Here is a 15,142-nt window from a genome sequence, read left to right as displayed (position 1 = left end):
TTACCTTTGTATCATTTTAACTGTCTTTAAGTATTATTGTGCCAATGCACTAACATAAGAAAACTTTATTCATATGTTTCTTCTTTTATAGAACATAAAGACACATTCTTTGCTTTATGGTGTTGCTGTAGTAAGAGAAATATTTATGGTTTGCAGCTTACGTATTTAATTGTCAAGAATTTTTTGAACTAAATTCTTGTTAAGAGAATACAATTACTTCGAATAATCTCTTGAAATCTTGACTTTCAAGAATTTATCCTAAATCTTATGCTTGAGTTTGAGAACCCATATTTTCAATAGCTTTGCCATCCAAATCATATTAATCAACTCTCACTAATTTGATTTTACTAACTCCTACTTTAACTTTCATTGCATTAACTATTTATCTTTAGTAGGATATCGAAGAACCTTATTCAAATCTTGTGACTCTTTTATTGTATGGAGTAACTACAAATGCTTCTCCTTCACTCTTAAATTGACGGGGGGATCAGAAATGTAAGTGACGACTCATTCATCGAGGTTGACATTGACAAACTAATTATCTATTCATTAGTTACTCCCTCTGAGATCAATTATTCATTTAAGTTGCTTTAGTGAAAGCAAATTTGATCCACAATTTCATGAAGAGACAAGTTTTTACTTATCTCATTCTACATATAAAAGTAATCCATCATGTGATCCAAATTCAGTTAATGTGATGTAGAAACCCACTTATGAATATACTACATTCTGAATTTGTGAAGAGTATCATGAACAAGCACAACTCATTCCCCTTGAAACTATATTCCTTGGTTATCAGCTATCCATAACTTATATGGAGTAAAGTAACTACTTTGAAGGATTACATCACATATATATTAAACTAGATCAATCGCAATGTTCTTAGCTAGGAGGTGCCATAGACATATCTAAAGCTTCAAGAGCCTCTTGCTCTTCCAGGACATACTTAACTTTCATGACTATATTTCATGATTATCGTCGTTGAACTTTTCATCTTTATTAAGGTCAACAACAGCTCTTTGCAGCAGTTGACATATTGATAAAATCAATTAGTACAAACTATTCTGAGGCATCTTTGTACATATCTTGAGCCTAAAAATCATATACATACTAATTCTTAAAATAATTAACTAAGTCAATCTTTATATCACATTAGGTTCAGAATCAAAAATTCACTAAGTTCCCAATCATCATTCAAATCCCAATATGTTATAAATCTAACACAATCAATCATCTGAGAAGTACTTATCTTAAATCACACAAATTCAAAATTAAACAGACAAAAATTCTATAACAAATATAGAAAACATTTAATATAAAACAATAGCATAAAATCTAAAAAATAAAATATACAAGTACACATATTTGCACGAAGATAATGTCATCCAAATAAGTGTACAAGTTAAATATGTTATTCTTAGCACATCCAGAAAAAAATTAGGACTTCACCAAAATGTGCAATAATCGACATGTAAATTTTGTGACAATAAAGTTTCACAGAACAACTTTAATTTTGAATATCCTATATTTATTCTTTTATTCAAGTCAAAAGACAAAAAACTCACATATGGAACTTGACAATGCACTACTTCCTCCGCTGCGTAGCAGTAGAAAGTGTTGTTGTCTACATCCTACAGGCTCGGGTTCCATAGAGCCATCATACGATCAAAATCTTTATGCAAGAAAAAAACGCCGTCAACAGGACCAATAATTCCATCTAGTTTTGCAGGAATCTGTAAATAACTAGGCTTTTCAGGTCCAGGTAATATTTTTTGAGGAAATTGGTGAATACTAGTGGTGAGATCAGGGCCGTTGTAAACGGGTATAATGAGACGGGTAGGATTTTCATCGTGATTAAGCTTTTCTTTAACAGGAAAAGAACTTGTACTTGTAGTAAGAGTCAGGGAATTGATTTGACGGGGTGGGGAATTAATTACTCCATTCGTTTCGTATTAGTTAGCCCACTTGATATATTCATTAAGAAAAATATTAATTAAATATTTATTTTATCAAATTAATCTTATTAATTATGCTTTGAAAGTATAAATGTGAATTATATACTTTATGTAGTCATTTAAAAATAGGGGTAATCTTGAAAAAACATAATAAAATTCTTTTGATTTTAAAAATGAAATAAGTAACTTGAAACAAATATTTTTAAAAAGAAGGTCAACTAATACGAAACGGATGGAGTATTATGGTTAACAATAAAACGAGATACTCCAAGTCTATTTATATAGTTGTGGGTGGGGAATTATGGTTATCCACTCTCAGTCGATTTTTTCACAAGGAAAAAACATTTTAAATAATGAACTGATAATATTTATAGCATTGATTCCAATTTTACAATGAAAAAAATAATTCCTTCGTTCCATATTAGTTGTCATTTTTAATAATAAATATAATAAATATTTCTTAATATTTATCATTTCATAATACCAAGATATAATTACTCGTTTTTTTTTTTTTCATTATTTGCCCTAGTTATAAATATTTTTCATATTTATCCTAGTTATAAATATGGAAAGATATTAATGCCAAAAAAAAGTATTAAACAGAGAAGAGTAATAAATAAGGATAATTACTCATTTAAATATGAACGTGTTATGTACCTTATTTCTTATGTTTACCAGCACCAAATTATTCTCATCATATACCACTGCCAGCAAACTCTGCAAAATATTGTGATCAGAAACTAATAACACATGCAACAAAAGCATCAAGTTACCCTCCCTCAGTGGGTGTAATGATCATAGACTATGCTTTCCACTTCATCTAGCGCACCTGTTTCCATGGCATCACAGTTGGCGGAAGCAGAAGAGCATGAACGAGCCTTTGGTGGTAGGGGCAGGTGGAACCAAGTCCGATTTCTTGCTGATGGAGAAAAAAAATTATGAACTTTTGTTTAACCTTGCACTGTCTTCTAGGTAAATGCCTTTATAAATTACAAGTCTTCACTTCACGCTAATTTTCCTGAAATAAATCGTAACTGTTGTTTTGGTCTTGGTTTCCTCTGATGCCAGCTAAAGGGATAGAGAAGTTGAATGCAGAGAAAAGGACTCTGAAATCAGGGATTTGAAGGAAAAAGTCGTAATTTAGTCAGACAGCCAGAGTCTCAGAATAGTGAACTGATGATTCGGAAGGAGAAGTTGATGGCCACTGTATCTCATTTGAATGAATTAGCAGAATATTGATAGAGTAGAAACTAAGTTAGTTTTCTATGAGCTGAATCTCTTACTAAGGCAAGTTTTAATGTTGTCAAGGCTTCTTTAATAGGAAATGATGGATATGAGATAGGTAACAGAGAGAATTTGTTCGAGCAGTTGCATTGTCAACACATTAATTTGTTGGTTTCTTGTTCCAATAGCCCTTAGTATGCCTGAAGGTGCTCCTCCTCCTTGTCTTATCAATATGAAAGAGATATGGTCCTCCACCCTCTTATCCATTGGTGAAGATCCCTCGACTCAATGCTCCTATGGGACGCCCTTATATGGAGATGTCTTTGGTGTGTTACAACAAGATCAGCTTAATTATGAGGATGAACCTGTTGATAAGACTAAACATTGGGGTGACTTCCGTTTTCTTGAGGAACTGCCTACCCACGCTACCAGGAGAGCAAAATGGCCTATACAGTTGCAGTGTTTTGAACTTGGAAATGTAATCTTTCAGTTTTCTTTTCTTTGTGCCTTGAGTTTGATGCATGGAATTGACTGTTCTCTGAAAGAGGTTTCACAAAACTATCCTGGATTACACACTATGGACTTGAATAACTTGTGTAAATTGACAGATTCTGCAATTGGAATGGCTCACCACTGATTTTACGTCAGTTGACAAGCCATATATAGGATCTTTTGAGTATGCATTCTTCAAAAATTGGAAAGAACTACCATATTTTTTTATAGTATATTTTGGATTTCTCTAGGGAAGGTAGGGGCAATCGCGGATATACATACAATTTAGGGATTCATCCGAACCCCCTTCGTCGAAAAATTATACTATTTTTACATTGTCAAAAATATTTTTATATATATATAGTAAATGTTGAACCCCTTCTACTAGTCCGTATATTTACTTCTGAACCCCCTCAGTGAAAATTCTTGCTCCGCCACTAGGTAGGGGTGGCAAAGTCTAATATAGTATTGGAGGGGATCGATCTAATCCCTTCACCTCATGCACCAAACAACTGAAAATGAGACAATGAGAGAACATATTCTAATTTTTAAAATAAATACTTCTTATATATTATGTAAAAAGAAACTTAAAACAATAGGAATTAGGAAGTAGCCTATATTTTGTAATGAGAATTTGTTGTCAACATAGTGAATTCTCTAGCAAAATCAAACTTTGAAACAAAATAAATAAATAAAGAGTATAAAAGAAAGTGCAATAAAACTAGTTGGAATTTGTAGCAATAAGAACTCTTTTTGTGGCTTGTTGCAACTTCTTCATGAACTTCGCATGTTGTGAGACAAAAGTTTCTGTTGAAATAAAAAAAATATATATATTCACACTAAACAGTGATGAAAAGTAGAAAACTACACGATGAATTATACGCAATATCAATTGTTTTAGTTTAGTAGGATTACTTTATTATGTAAATAATGAAATTTTATACTGTTCCTATAGGCTAGAATAATTAGTAGACCAATTTCGGTAAATTCAAAAGTTGCTGGAAGTATTTGTTTAAAAATATTTTCAACTCACTAATAAATATTTTTAAACAAATACTTACAGCAACTTTTGAATTTACCGAAATTTGAGCATAAAATCAAGAATATCCCTTTATTTTAAATTCAAACACTTAATTATTTATTTCAAATAAAAAGGAATTCGAGTAAGAATCTTGGACCTTGATATTCCATGATAATTCAAACCAATAATACAAGATATTCATAATCAAACTTCCCCTTGCTAAGATTGTGCGATTATAATATTTTTTTTAAATTCAATATATAATGTATTTATTATCTAAATTATGGTTAGAGATTTATTTTAGAATAATTAAATCTTACCCATTCAATTTGAGCTATGTCATATGTCAACAATCAAGATAGGAACTTGGGGAAAATGGAGAGAGTGGAAATGGAGAGGAGCAAATCCGTTATTCATCATCTTTGGAATCTTCATTTTTGCAATCTTCATCTTCGGAATATTCTTCAAAAAATTCTTGCATGTGATTAAAGATATCTCCTTTGATTGAAACTCGACTCTCCTTATAACTTAAAGCTGCTCTATCACACACTTGTTTAGGCTTATCAAGTAGAGGTGTAAATTCACGGGTTTTAGTGTCAAAGTGTATTATTTCATTTTCAGATTCAAAAATAAACTTATCTTGATCCCAAAATCCTACAGTCCAACATGTCATTGTAGGCACCACATTGCGAAGTTCAATCCTGGTAGGAATCAGATTGACAACTTTAGTCCATGATCTATCATCGTTCAACAACCATACATCAATTATAGGAATTGCATCATCATCATCATCATCATGACGGTTGTGATGATGATACACTAGTAGGCAAATTGAGTCCTTATAGATAGAAAGCTCACAATGCTGATTTGATGTATAGTCTATAGGCCCTGGAATCTCGCCAAACACTTCGTTGTGCATGTCAAAATAACGTATTATGACGCCGCTTTTGCGGGGACTAATGTAACTTTCTGTGAGCCAATAATAAAATCCGTTCACACATGTAGAGCACGATGAGTCTGACATCCATGGATCAGCGTGGAAGTTGCAATCCAGGAATTTCCAACAGTTCTTGTTTAATGAGTAAAAAGGATTATGCTTAGCCATATCACTAAGAAACGAAACACACACCACGTTGTAATCATGACTTGATGGATCAAACCCAAAGCCCAGGTAATTATTATAATAATTAATTGGACGAGATGTTTCGGGGATCGAATCGAAGAAATCTCGTGGAAGAGGTCTAAACTCCCTCGTAGCCGGGTTCCACAGAGCCATACGGTCAAAATCTTTATGCAAGAAAAAAATGCCGTCAACAGGACCAATAATTCCATCTAGTTTTGCAGGAATCTGTAAATAACTAGGCTTTTCAGGTACAGGAGTCACTCCAGGCACTATTTTATGGGGAAATAGGTGAATAGTAGTGGTCGGATCAGGGCCGTTGTAAATGGGTATTATGAGACGGGTAGGATTTTCATTGTGATGAAGCTGCTCTTTATCAGAAAAAGAGCTTGTTATAAGAGATGTGTTCCAATTCTTGCCCACACATCTGTACGGCAAAACAGATTTTGCATGAAAAACAGATTTCAAAGGTAAAACAGATCTCACAGGCAAAAGAGATTTGACAGGCAGTCTAATTTGAGGGGTTTGAGGGGGTGAAGTTTTGCCAATTTGTGTTGGAGTAACAGGAAGAAATCTAACTAATGATATGGTGGAGTTGGGGTTAACAAGAATACGAGATACTCTCTCTCTCTCTCTCTCTATTTATAGAGTTGATTTTCTTTTCCTTCCGGAGTTTAAGCAGTAATCACTCTCCGTGGGATTCTTTTACAGGTAACTTTCGCTTTATTTTCAGGTTTAAATATTTCAAATAATAAATTAGGAAAAATAGTAAAATAAGGAAATTTTACTTGGCTGATTTTCTTTTCCTTGGAGCCAAAGTTTGGTAAGTTTCACTTTGTATGCATAACCTGTTATCTCTTTTTGTTATACATCATGTGCAAGTATTCCAAAAAAGGTCCTTCTCTTAACCATCTTTGCCTTCTTCATTATTCTTGAAATGATGACTGAGAGAATTGAATCTTGGAACAGCTGTTTTACAGTTTGAAAATTACATCCGTTCATGACTTTGATTTGGAAAATTATACAAATGTAATCCATGTAACTCTATTCCGCACACTGCAGGAGAATTCAAAAGGACAATGTTCTAACTTCATTGGAGAAACGTGTTTTCAGACTCACCCTCGTAGCAGAAATAAGATCATCGATAAGGGGACAAGGAAAAGTCGGAAACTAGAACTAAAAAGGCAATCATCTTGCAAATGAAACATTTTAAAGAGCCAGCGACAGCAAAATTTCAGAATGTGAAGGAAAAGGAACCCTCAAATGGTTAAGTAAATGGACCCATTGTTAGAAACTTAAAATACATGATTTTACATTCTGGTATAATAAACAGAAAAAAAGATAAACGGAAAAAACTCTTTTTTTCTTTTGGGAGAAACGTTAAGGCAACAGAAGTACCTCAACACTAGATCCCGGCTCAATCCTTGTATTTCATTGTTTCTTTCTCGAAACCAATAGTAGGAAATTGTTTGGCATATTCCTCAACATCCTGCCTTAGCTTTGAAATCTCAGATTGAATTTTGGAGTCTGAACTCAATGTTGCCACAAAGTCCTTCAACTTCGTTCCTACATTTATTAGAAACCGATGATTGCATGTAAGTACCCAATCTGAAATCTTTAATAATAATAAATTGTACGATCAAAGGAACTGATGCATTCCAGAATAGACAAATTGAAAATCACCAAACCTTTGGTCTCAGCCTTGACCCTAAGGGCCAACTTTACAGCAGCATCAAAAAATTCAGCCACTTTTACAAAATCCTCCTCAACAAATCCCCTAGAAGTGAGAGCTGGGGTTCCTGGATCACATACGAGAAGGGGTAAATTGACTTTAAGATGATTGTATCTACACGTGTGTCTCCATTAATGAAAATAATTTTCTTTGTTCTGTTTACTCATTTTAATTGTTAATTAGTGTTTTTAATTTCGGATTAAGAGGAATTAGTAGTTAATACTTAGATCTTGCCTCAAGAATATTAAAAGGTTCCCCCCCTGGTTAAATACTAAAAATACGCTTTCTCAAGAAAAGGGAGGAAAGAGAAGAAGAGCTGAAAGAAGCTAAACATTCTAAATGTGAAATTCATGAGATGCTGGACACTATAAGCAATCATAAAATAGAGGAAAAGAAGCTTTTTACCCATGCGAATGCCACCAGGCACCATGGCAGATACATCACCGGGCACAGTGTTCTTATTGGCTGCAATATGCACCGACTCTAAAACCTTCTCAACTCTAGATCCATCAATACCCTGAAGAAGGTAATGCACAAATTGTCATATTTGATCGATTAAATACATCCAATACACAAAAGACAAGACGTTCTGTGCCTGATTTCTTTTCTGAATATTTTGCAAATATAAATAAATACTGCTATCAAAATTAATATAATCCCGTTCTTTTAGATGTCTAAGGCAAAATGATCAGCAATCAAATTACAGGACAATAAGCAGCTCTCCAGCCATTTTAAAATAAACCTGTTATGTACCATATTTCTTAAGTTCACCAGCACCAGATGATTCTCAGTTCCACCAGATACAAGATCATATCCCACTGCCAGCAAACTCTGCAAATATTGTGATCAGAAATTAACACATGCAACAAAATCATCAAGTGGCCTTCTTCTGTGGGAGAGTAATGTTAGACTATGCTATAGGATAAGGAAGTTTTACTACAAGGAGTACCTCAGCAAACTTGGAGCAATTGCTAAGAACTTGCTCTTGGTATGCCTTGTATTCTGGTGTCATGACCTAGAAACATACAAAGAGACATTTTATGCTTTAACACCTTATAAAGGAAAACCTGTGAACATTGGAAACAAACACAGAAGATGAACTACTTACCTGTTTCAGTGCAACAGCTAAGCCAGAAATTGTGTGATTGTGGGGGCCACCTTGAAGTCCAGGGAAAACAGCTTGGTTGATTTTATCTTCATAGTCATACATCACCTGTAGGATGAAATTCGCACTATTACTTATCACATTACAGTTTCTCTATTATTCATTCAAAGAAAGGAGATATAAGTGGCACCACCCATATTCCAACAATGAAATTTTTGTGCTTCTCATCCAGCCTTATGTGTTAATTCTGATTTTATGCTCTAAATTTATAGAGATTAAGACATTTAACCTAGATTCATTTGAAAATGCCAATTTAATCGATCATAGAGAGAAATTTAACCAATATTTCAGACCCCATAGGTATCTTATGCCCTTGACCTGTTTAATACCCCCAAATTAGCTCCTTCAAACACTAAAATCTAGCAACCTATTTATAACCTCCACAAAACACTCAGAAGCCCCTTGTATACTATTGTACATAATCATTCAAGAGGGCTGTGGATGTTCTTCTATGCCAGTGTAGCTAACAAGGTGGTATCATGTTAATTGAGGTACATGATGGTGTGCCCAGGGGGAAAGTATACAAGGTCGACGGAAGATATGAGGGCTTGTGCAAGGAATAAACAGAGATTTTGGGTTAAGGCCAGCAGAAGTTGATGGAACCCATAGAATTATTCAATTTGGTCGGCTCAGAGTGAAAGACTAAATTGGCTTGTCTAATATAAGACAAAATTTCCGATGCAGGACATGGCGATAGGAGAACTAAACTAGAACAAGCTACAAGGACTAACAACAAAATTTCCATTCCTAGATTTCAGTTCCAAAGAGTATCCACACTTAATTCTACATGTTATTTGACTTCAAGTCATACTCACTTCTTCTCCTTTTTTGTTTATCTCCTTCACTCCTTTTCTGAAGAAAATCATCGCCCCACGTGGCCCACGTAGCGACTTGTGAGTTGTGGTGGTAACAACGTCTGCATACTCAAAAGGAGAAGGGATGACTCCAGCAGCAACCAAGCCACTGATATGGGCCATGTCTGCCAAGAGAATAGCTTTTTGCTTGTCACAAACCTGTCAATTGCTCAAAAACAGAAGTACTTTAAAAGTTGGAAAATAAAGTAGTGGAAACAAGCATAAAAAGATTTATTAGTTTACCTTGCGGATACATGCATAATCATATAAGCGGGCATAAGCACTTGCACCAGCAACAATCAACTTTGGTCGGAAGAGTGTTGCACTTTTCTCCAGCTGTGCAAATGGAAATTCAACAACTGAAGAATGTGCTGAAGAAATCACGTACTAGCTAGACTAAAAGAACCAGACAAAGACAACAAAGAGGGAAAGGAAATCGTGTCGCAGCTGAGATTCGTAAACAATAAATAATGCATGCTTTTTCCCCAGAAAAGACTAGCATAATCATGTGTAAATTATGGTGGTATAATTACAGTTGCTTCAAAAGTAACCCTGGCTCAACAACCTTTAATTTTTGTGCCGAAGTAGCTGAAGTCCTTGAAAAGAGGAAGCATCAAAGACTCGTTTGTCTCGCTTCCTCATTATTATTTACTCAGCAATGGTTAGAAGCTTCAAAAAGTGTGTTCCGTAACAACGACATTGCAAACATATCAAAACATATGAACTAGAAATAACGTGAAGACGCAGGTTCAGTTGAGGAGAATTCTAGATCAGATATTATAATGTTTGCAAATATTTGATGCTGCAACCAAGAAATCAGTGCATACAGACTATGTTGCTCGAACTCTTCAAACATGTCATTGGACAAGTGTCGGATCCTTCAAAAGTAGTGCATTTTTGAAGGATCCGACACTGGTGCGGCAATATTTTTGGAGAGTCCGAGCAACTTAGAATGCAGACAATAGAAAGGGGATGAGAAAATATAATGTTGGCATTTTCTTTAGATAAACTGAATCAATGACAGCAGAAATTAGTAATTAGAAGTGGCCAAAAGGTGCAAGACACAAGAAAAACAAAACGCCTTGTAATAACTAAACCATTCCCAATTACACCGACAAGCAACAGATTACCTGTTCATAATCAATATAACCTGTGCTCTCATCCAATCTGTAGGGCATGGTCTCGAAAAAGATAGACACAGCAGAAATCTTCTTGGTGTCAGTCTGCATAGCATAGACAGAAATAAGGGCATTGCTGGGAAATAAGATTACAGCAAAATACACCTCAGATATAGTAGTTCAAGAGAACAGAACCTGATAACCATGAGAAAGATGTCCACCGTGAGGAAGATCTAGTGCCATAATTCTCTCATGAGGCTTTAATAAAGCAGTGTACACTTGAAAGTTTGAAGGAGATCCAGACAGCGACTGAACATTGACTGCAACAAAGTCCGATGAATATTTAGCATAAAGACTATTATCAGAAGCCTAGCGATCAAGAATAGAGCCGTAATAAGGTCAGTTCACATCTAAAGATCCACTCAGCATAAAGTTTTCTGCCTGATGTAATTACCTCCCCATTTGGTAGGATCCAATTTAAAAGCTTCCAGTGCACGTTTTTGACACAATCTCTCTGCCATGTCAATATACCTACATAAACCGATAAAAGAGACATGGTAAATGTTCCAAATAGTATCATTTCCAATTAAAAAAAAGTATGTTGCAAATGGTATTCAATTAGCAACAAATGATAGCCAGAATCACAAACTCTTGCTGATCAGCCAGAAAGCAAGTATATCAATGTCATAGAAGCTTAAATTATCACTTTTGTTCAAATTCTTGGTGATAAGTATTCGGAGAAAGATAATATGAATTTCAAATCAATCAGAGAAACGAAAGCAATGTACGTACTCATTTCCTCCATAGTATCTAGCACCAGGATACCCTTCACTGTATTTGTTGGTCATTACTGATCCAACTGCTTGCATCACTGAGAGTGATGTAAAATTCTCTGAAGGGATAAGCTCAAGACCCTACAAATTCGTCAAATATATGGTTCATACATAAACAATCCTTTAAACATACCAAACACTTGTAAAATGTACTCTCTTCATTCCAATATATACGACATCGGATGGTTACTAGAATCTTAACACATTTCTGTTACCATACAACTTTTTCTAAAGTTTGATTTAATGTTTTCTCTACTAAACTAACTCTTTTAACAACTCGTTTAATTATTTTCTTCCATTATATACAATCAGTGATAATCTATCATGATATAAAATGAAAATGAGTGATTAACTACTCCTCCATTTCATATTACTTGGTCAGTGTTGCCTTACACACACCTTAAAAGTTTTAATTAAATGGCGTATTTAACTAAACCAACTTTATTAATTATGCTTTCGAATATGATTTGGCAAACCAAAACAAATCGAATATGATTTCGCAAACCAAAACAAAACTTTATTAACAAATTATGGAATCATAAACACATTTCATTACAAAATACAAACCTTCCATTGCCTAGCTTTCTCAAGCTCAATAATGTCAGCAATCTCTGGATCGATTTCTTCAAGTGGCGCATTCAACTGCTTAATCCACTATATAAACCAAATAACCAAGATCAACAATTAACATTATTGTTCCTAGCATTAGATACTTATACAAAACCAAAGATCCCAAATTATAAATAAATAAATAAAAATGAAATGGCTTTTATATATTACGATTCGATTTACTAACCGTAACGCGCGGATCCTCCCTATCACCAACTGCTTGATTTGGCAAAGACGACTACAACAATAATTTAAAAAAAATAAAAAATTAACAAATTGAATATCACCAGCTCAAATTTCGGATTTTGAGAGTTAAACAGTTTAATTTTGACCGGAATTCGGATATAAAATCTTCAAAAATTTTGAAACAATATTTATACATTTGGAATCTACCTTAACAAAAACACTATAATTCACAATAATTAACAATCAAAATATTTAAATTTACGTGCCGTGGTTCGAATTTCGAGGGTTCTGATCGTGAATTTGTATGTTAAATCTTCCAACTTTTGCAACAAATTTTAAATAATTGGAAACTAGCTAAAAAGAAACACATTATTTATTTAAAAAATAATTATGATTAAAAATAGAGTTATTTGAATGTCGAAATCCGAAATCTGCGACGTAAATTGAACTTAGTATACCATGTAATGGAGGGAAGAGCCATTGGAGAGAGGACGAAGAAGATTAATTGAGGAAGCGTAAGATATTTTACGAAAAGCTTTAGACATTGCCATTTTATGTAATATTTTTTTGGGTTGTATGTGTAAATGGCAATTGGGATTTGAGAGATGAGCTTTTGGGGTTTTATTTGGGTTGGTGTTTGTTGTTAGATTCCTTGTTTAAGGGGTTTCAGGAGTAAGAGGGTGGTTCAAGATGGTTAGTGCTTTGGTTGGTGACTTTGCTTTGCTTGTTGATGGATGTGACTTCATTTTTTTGGTGGTTGTAGTTGCACTAAAATTTTATTACTGTATTCTTTTTCTACTCCCTTGATTCATTTTATTTGAACATTCTTTTATTTAAAAAATTTTTACTGTAATACATATTTGCTCAGTTTATAAATAATGACAGTTTATATATTTTTATTCATTTCACTCTTAAGTTAAATACAATACATTACTTATTATATTTTTTAAAATAAAAAATTTATTATATTTAAAAATAATATAGTAAAAAATTACGCCTTTATTTATTGTTTGTTGAGAAATATGTCAAGTCAAAAGTAAAATTTATGAATGGAGAAAGTATATTTAGTAATCTTTATTTTAGTGTATTAAATTTTTCGCTATTTTTAAGTTTCGAGTAAAGGTTGGATCACAAGGATCTATTATACACAACTTTATTATATTTCTCCTATTTTCTATCGCTAAGACGGAGAACTGAACCTAAAATTCTCTTTCTTCTTCATGAATCGAATAAGTCGACTCAGGATTTTATTTTCTCATCAATTTAATTCTGCAAAATATTATTTTTACGACTTGAATTCTTGACCTTCTCATTACCACCAACTCTTTTTTTGGTAACAAAGGAGAAACTTTTATTCATTATTTATAATATGCATCATAGTTGGACACAGTGTTAACTTGTACAAGCTCAACAGAAGTACGCAAAGGCCTAGCACTATTACTACAATTAGATCTTACAAGGGGCATAACAGGCCCATCAAAAGGATTACTATCCATGTCAGCATTAATCATAGGGTAAACAAAATCTGGTGGTTCTATCCATGCTACAAAATAGCTACTATTGGTTAACATCTGCCCTTATTTTGCAAGCTTGTCAGCTACAATGTTATATCTCCTAGGCGCATGCAGTAGCATCGGGCTCCCCAGGCTGAGGAGAAGATCCCTGCACGATAGAATTAAATTGTTGTTAGTTTGTGCAAATGAATCCACGGAGCTTATTACCTCAAGAGAGTCCGTAGCAATTTCCAGGTGTGTGACCTGCATATCGTTAGCAATCAGAAGACCAAATAGGAAACCAGTTAATTCAGATTTTAAAGGTGAATGGACATTTATTTTCGCACTATAACCCTTCACCCATGTTCTAAATGGGTCACGAAAGACTCCCCAGCACCCGCAGCTTTCGTTAAGTGATTGTATGAGCCATCAAAGTTTAGCTTGAGTCCTTTATCAGGGGGTTTCCAAGCTTTTTTAGGTTTCGAATTTCCACGAGAGTGGCTCGTGTTTAAAAAAAATATCCCGCAGCTCGAGCAAAAGGGGGTGAGAGAGGGATGTTAATTTTAGAGTCGTTATAAAGGTTGCGGTTCCGAGTGAGCCAAATATGCCACACATAGAAAGGGGAAGCATTGTTCCACTCAACTAACTTATGAATCGGAGGAGCTCGTATTTTGCTGCACAGGTGTAACCAATCTTGTCTATTGAACATCACTATAGCTTGGGAAAAGGGGAGGAGGTGCAGCTGGTTCCAAAACAGTTAAACGTTGGGACATTGAAGAAAGATATGTTTTAAGATTTTTGGTGCATTAAAAATAGCACAGCTTGGTTCATTAGTGATACCCAGACGATGAAGGTAGCTTTTTTAGGAAGTCGATCATAGTTGTTTAACCAAAGAAAATATTTAATTTTATTCGGACAGTTGAGTTTCCATATCCAACAGGAGTTGGGAGTATTATTTGGCTGCACTACTTTATCTTGGAGAAGTCTGGCATAAGTGCATTTAATAAAGGATGTCATTTGGGGTTAGGACCAAACTCGATGATACAAGAACGACTGTGATTGTAGACCAAAACATTAAGACTCGAGTTCGTGGGCTGCCCGACCAATGGAACAAGCTTTGAAGTGTAGAGGACAAGTCCCCAACACTCCAAAGCCGCCCCAAATGTACACTCCAAGACCACCCCTTAGCCATGGCTCATTAAGGGCATTCTAGATATTTTGTATTAAGTTGAAACCTAGGCTATAAATAGAACATGTTAGATCATTTTCTCATAACTTTGATGATATTTTGAGAGCTCTATAGAGAGAGAGTCTTGCAAGGTATATTCCTTGTAAACACG

General features: G+C 34.4%; 2 protein-coding genes across 4 annotated transcripts; both read right to left on the bottom strand.

Moving 5' to 3' along the window:
* Positions 1-4,077: 4,077 nt before the first annotated feature.
* On the bottom strand, positions 4,078-6,447 carry LOC107867329 (putative F-box protein At5g62660). The gene is made up of 2 exons (XM_016713505.2): positions 5,013-6,447; positions 4,078-4,478 (listed from the first exon to the last, which is right to left on the bottom strand). The coding sequence occupies exon 1, from the start codon at positions 5,966-5,968 to the stop codon at positions 5,102-5,104; it is 867 nt and encodes a 288-aa protein (XP_016568991.2). The 5' UTR covers positions 5,969-6,447; the 3' UTR covers positions 4,078-4,478; positions 5,013-5,101.
* Positions 6,448-6,578: 131 nt separating this feature from the next.
* Positions 6,579-13,088, bottom strand: LOC107867328 (serine hydroxymethyltransferase, mitochondrial). Of its 3 annotated transcripts, none has more exons than XM_047411070.1 (16): positions 12,768-13,088; positions 12,311-12,361; positions 12,082-12,168; positions 11,474-11,595; positions 11,136-11,212; positions 10,877-11,001; positions 10,694-10,786; positions 9,807-9,899; positions 9,525-9,722; positions 8,653-8,757; positions 8,494-8,559; positions 8,298-8,375; positions 7,950-8,061; positions 7,501-7,611; positions 7,211-7,378; positions 6,579-6,781 (listed from the first exon to the last, which is right to left on the bottom strand). In XM_047411070.1, the coding sequence occupies exons 1-15, from the start codon at positions 12,858-12,860 to the stop codon at positions 7,230-7,232; spliced, it is 1,560 nt and encodes a 519-aa protein (XP_047267026.1). In that variant the 5' UTR covers positions 12,861-13,088; the 3' UTR covers positions 6,579-6,781; positions 7,211-7,229. The 3 variants fall into 3 exon arrangements, with proteins under 3 accessions (XP_047267026.1, XP_047267027.1, XP_016568990.2); XM_047411071.1 differs by lacking the exon at positions 6,579-6,781 and adding an exon at positions 6,788-6,932 and having other exon boundaries at positions 12,768-13,069; XM_016713504.2 differs by lacking the exon at positions 6,579-6,781 and having other exon boundaries at positions 6,984-7,378.
* Positions 13,089-15,142: the final 2,054 nt, after the last annotated feature.

The sequence above is a fragment of the Capsicum annuum genome, chromosome 4 (genome assembly GCF_002878395.1).
Source record: "Capsicum annuum cultivar UCD-10X-F1 chromosome 4, UCD10Xv1.1, whole genome shotgun sequence".
Lineage (NCBI taxonomy): Eukaryota > Viridiplantae > Streptophyta > Magnoliopsida > Solanales > Solanaceae > Capsicum > Capsicum annuum.
Note: the sequence above shows the minus strand (reverse complement) of the source record. Positions and strands in the feature narration are given on the sequence as shown.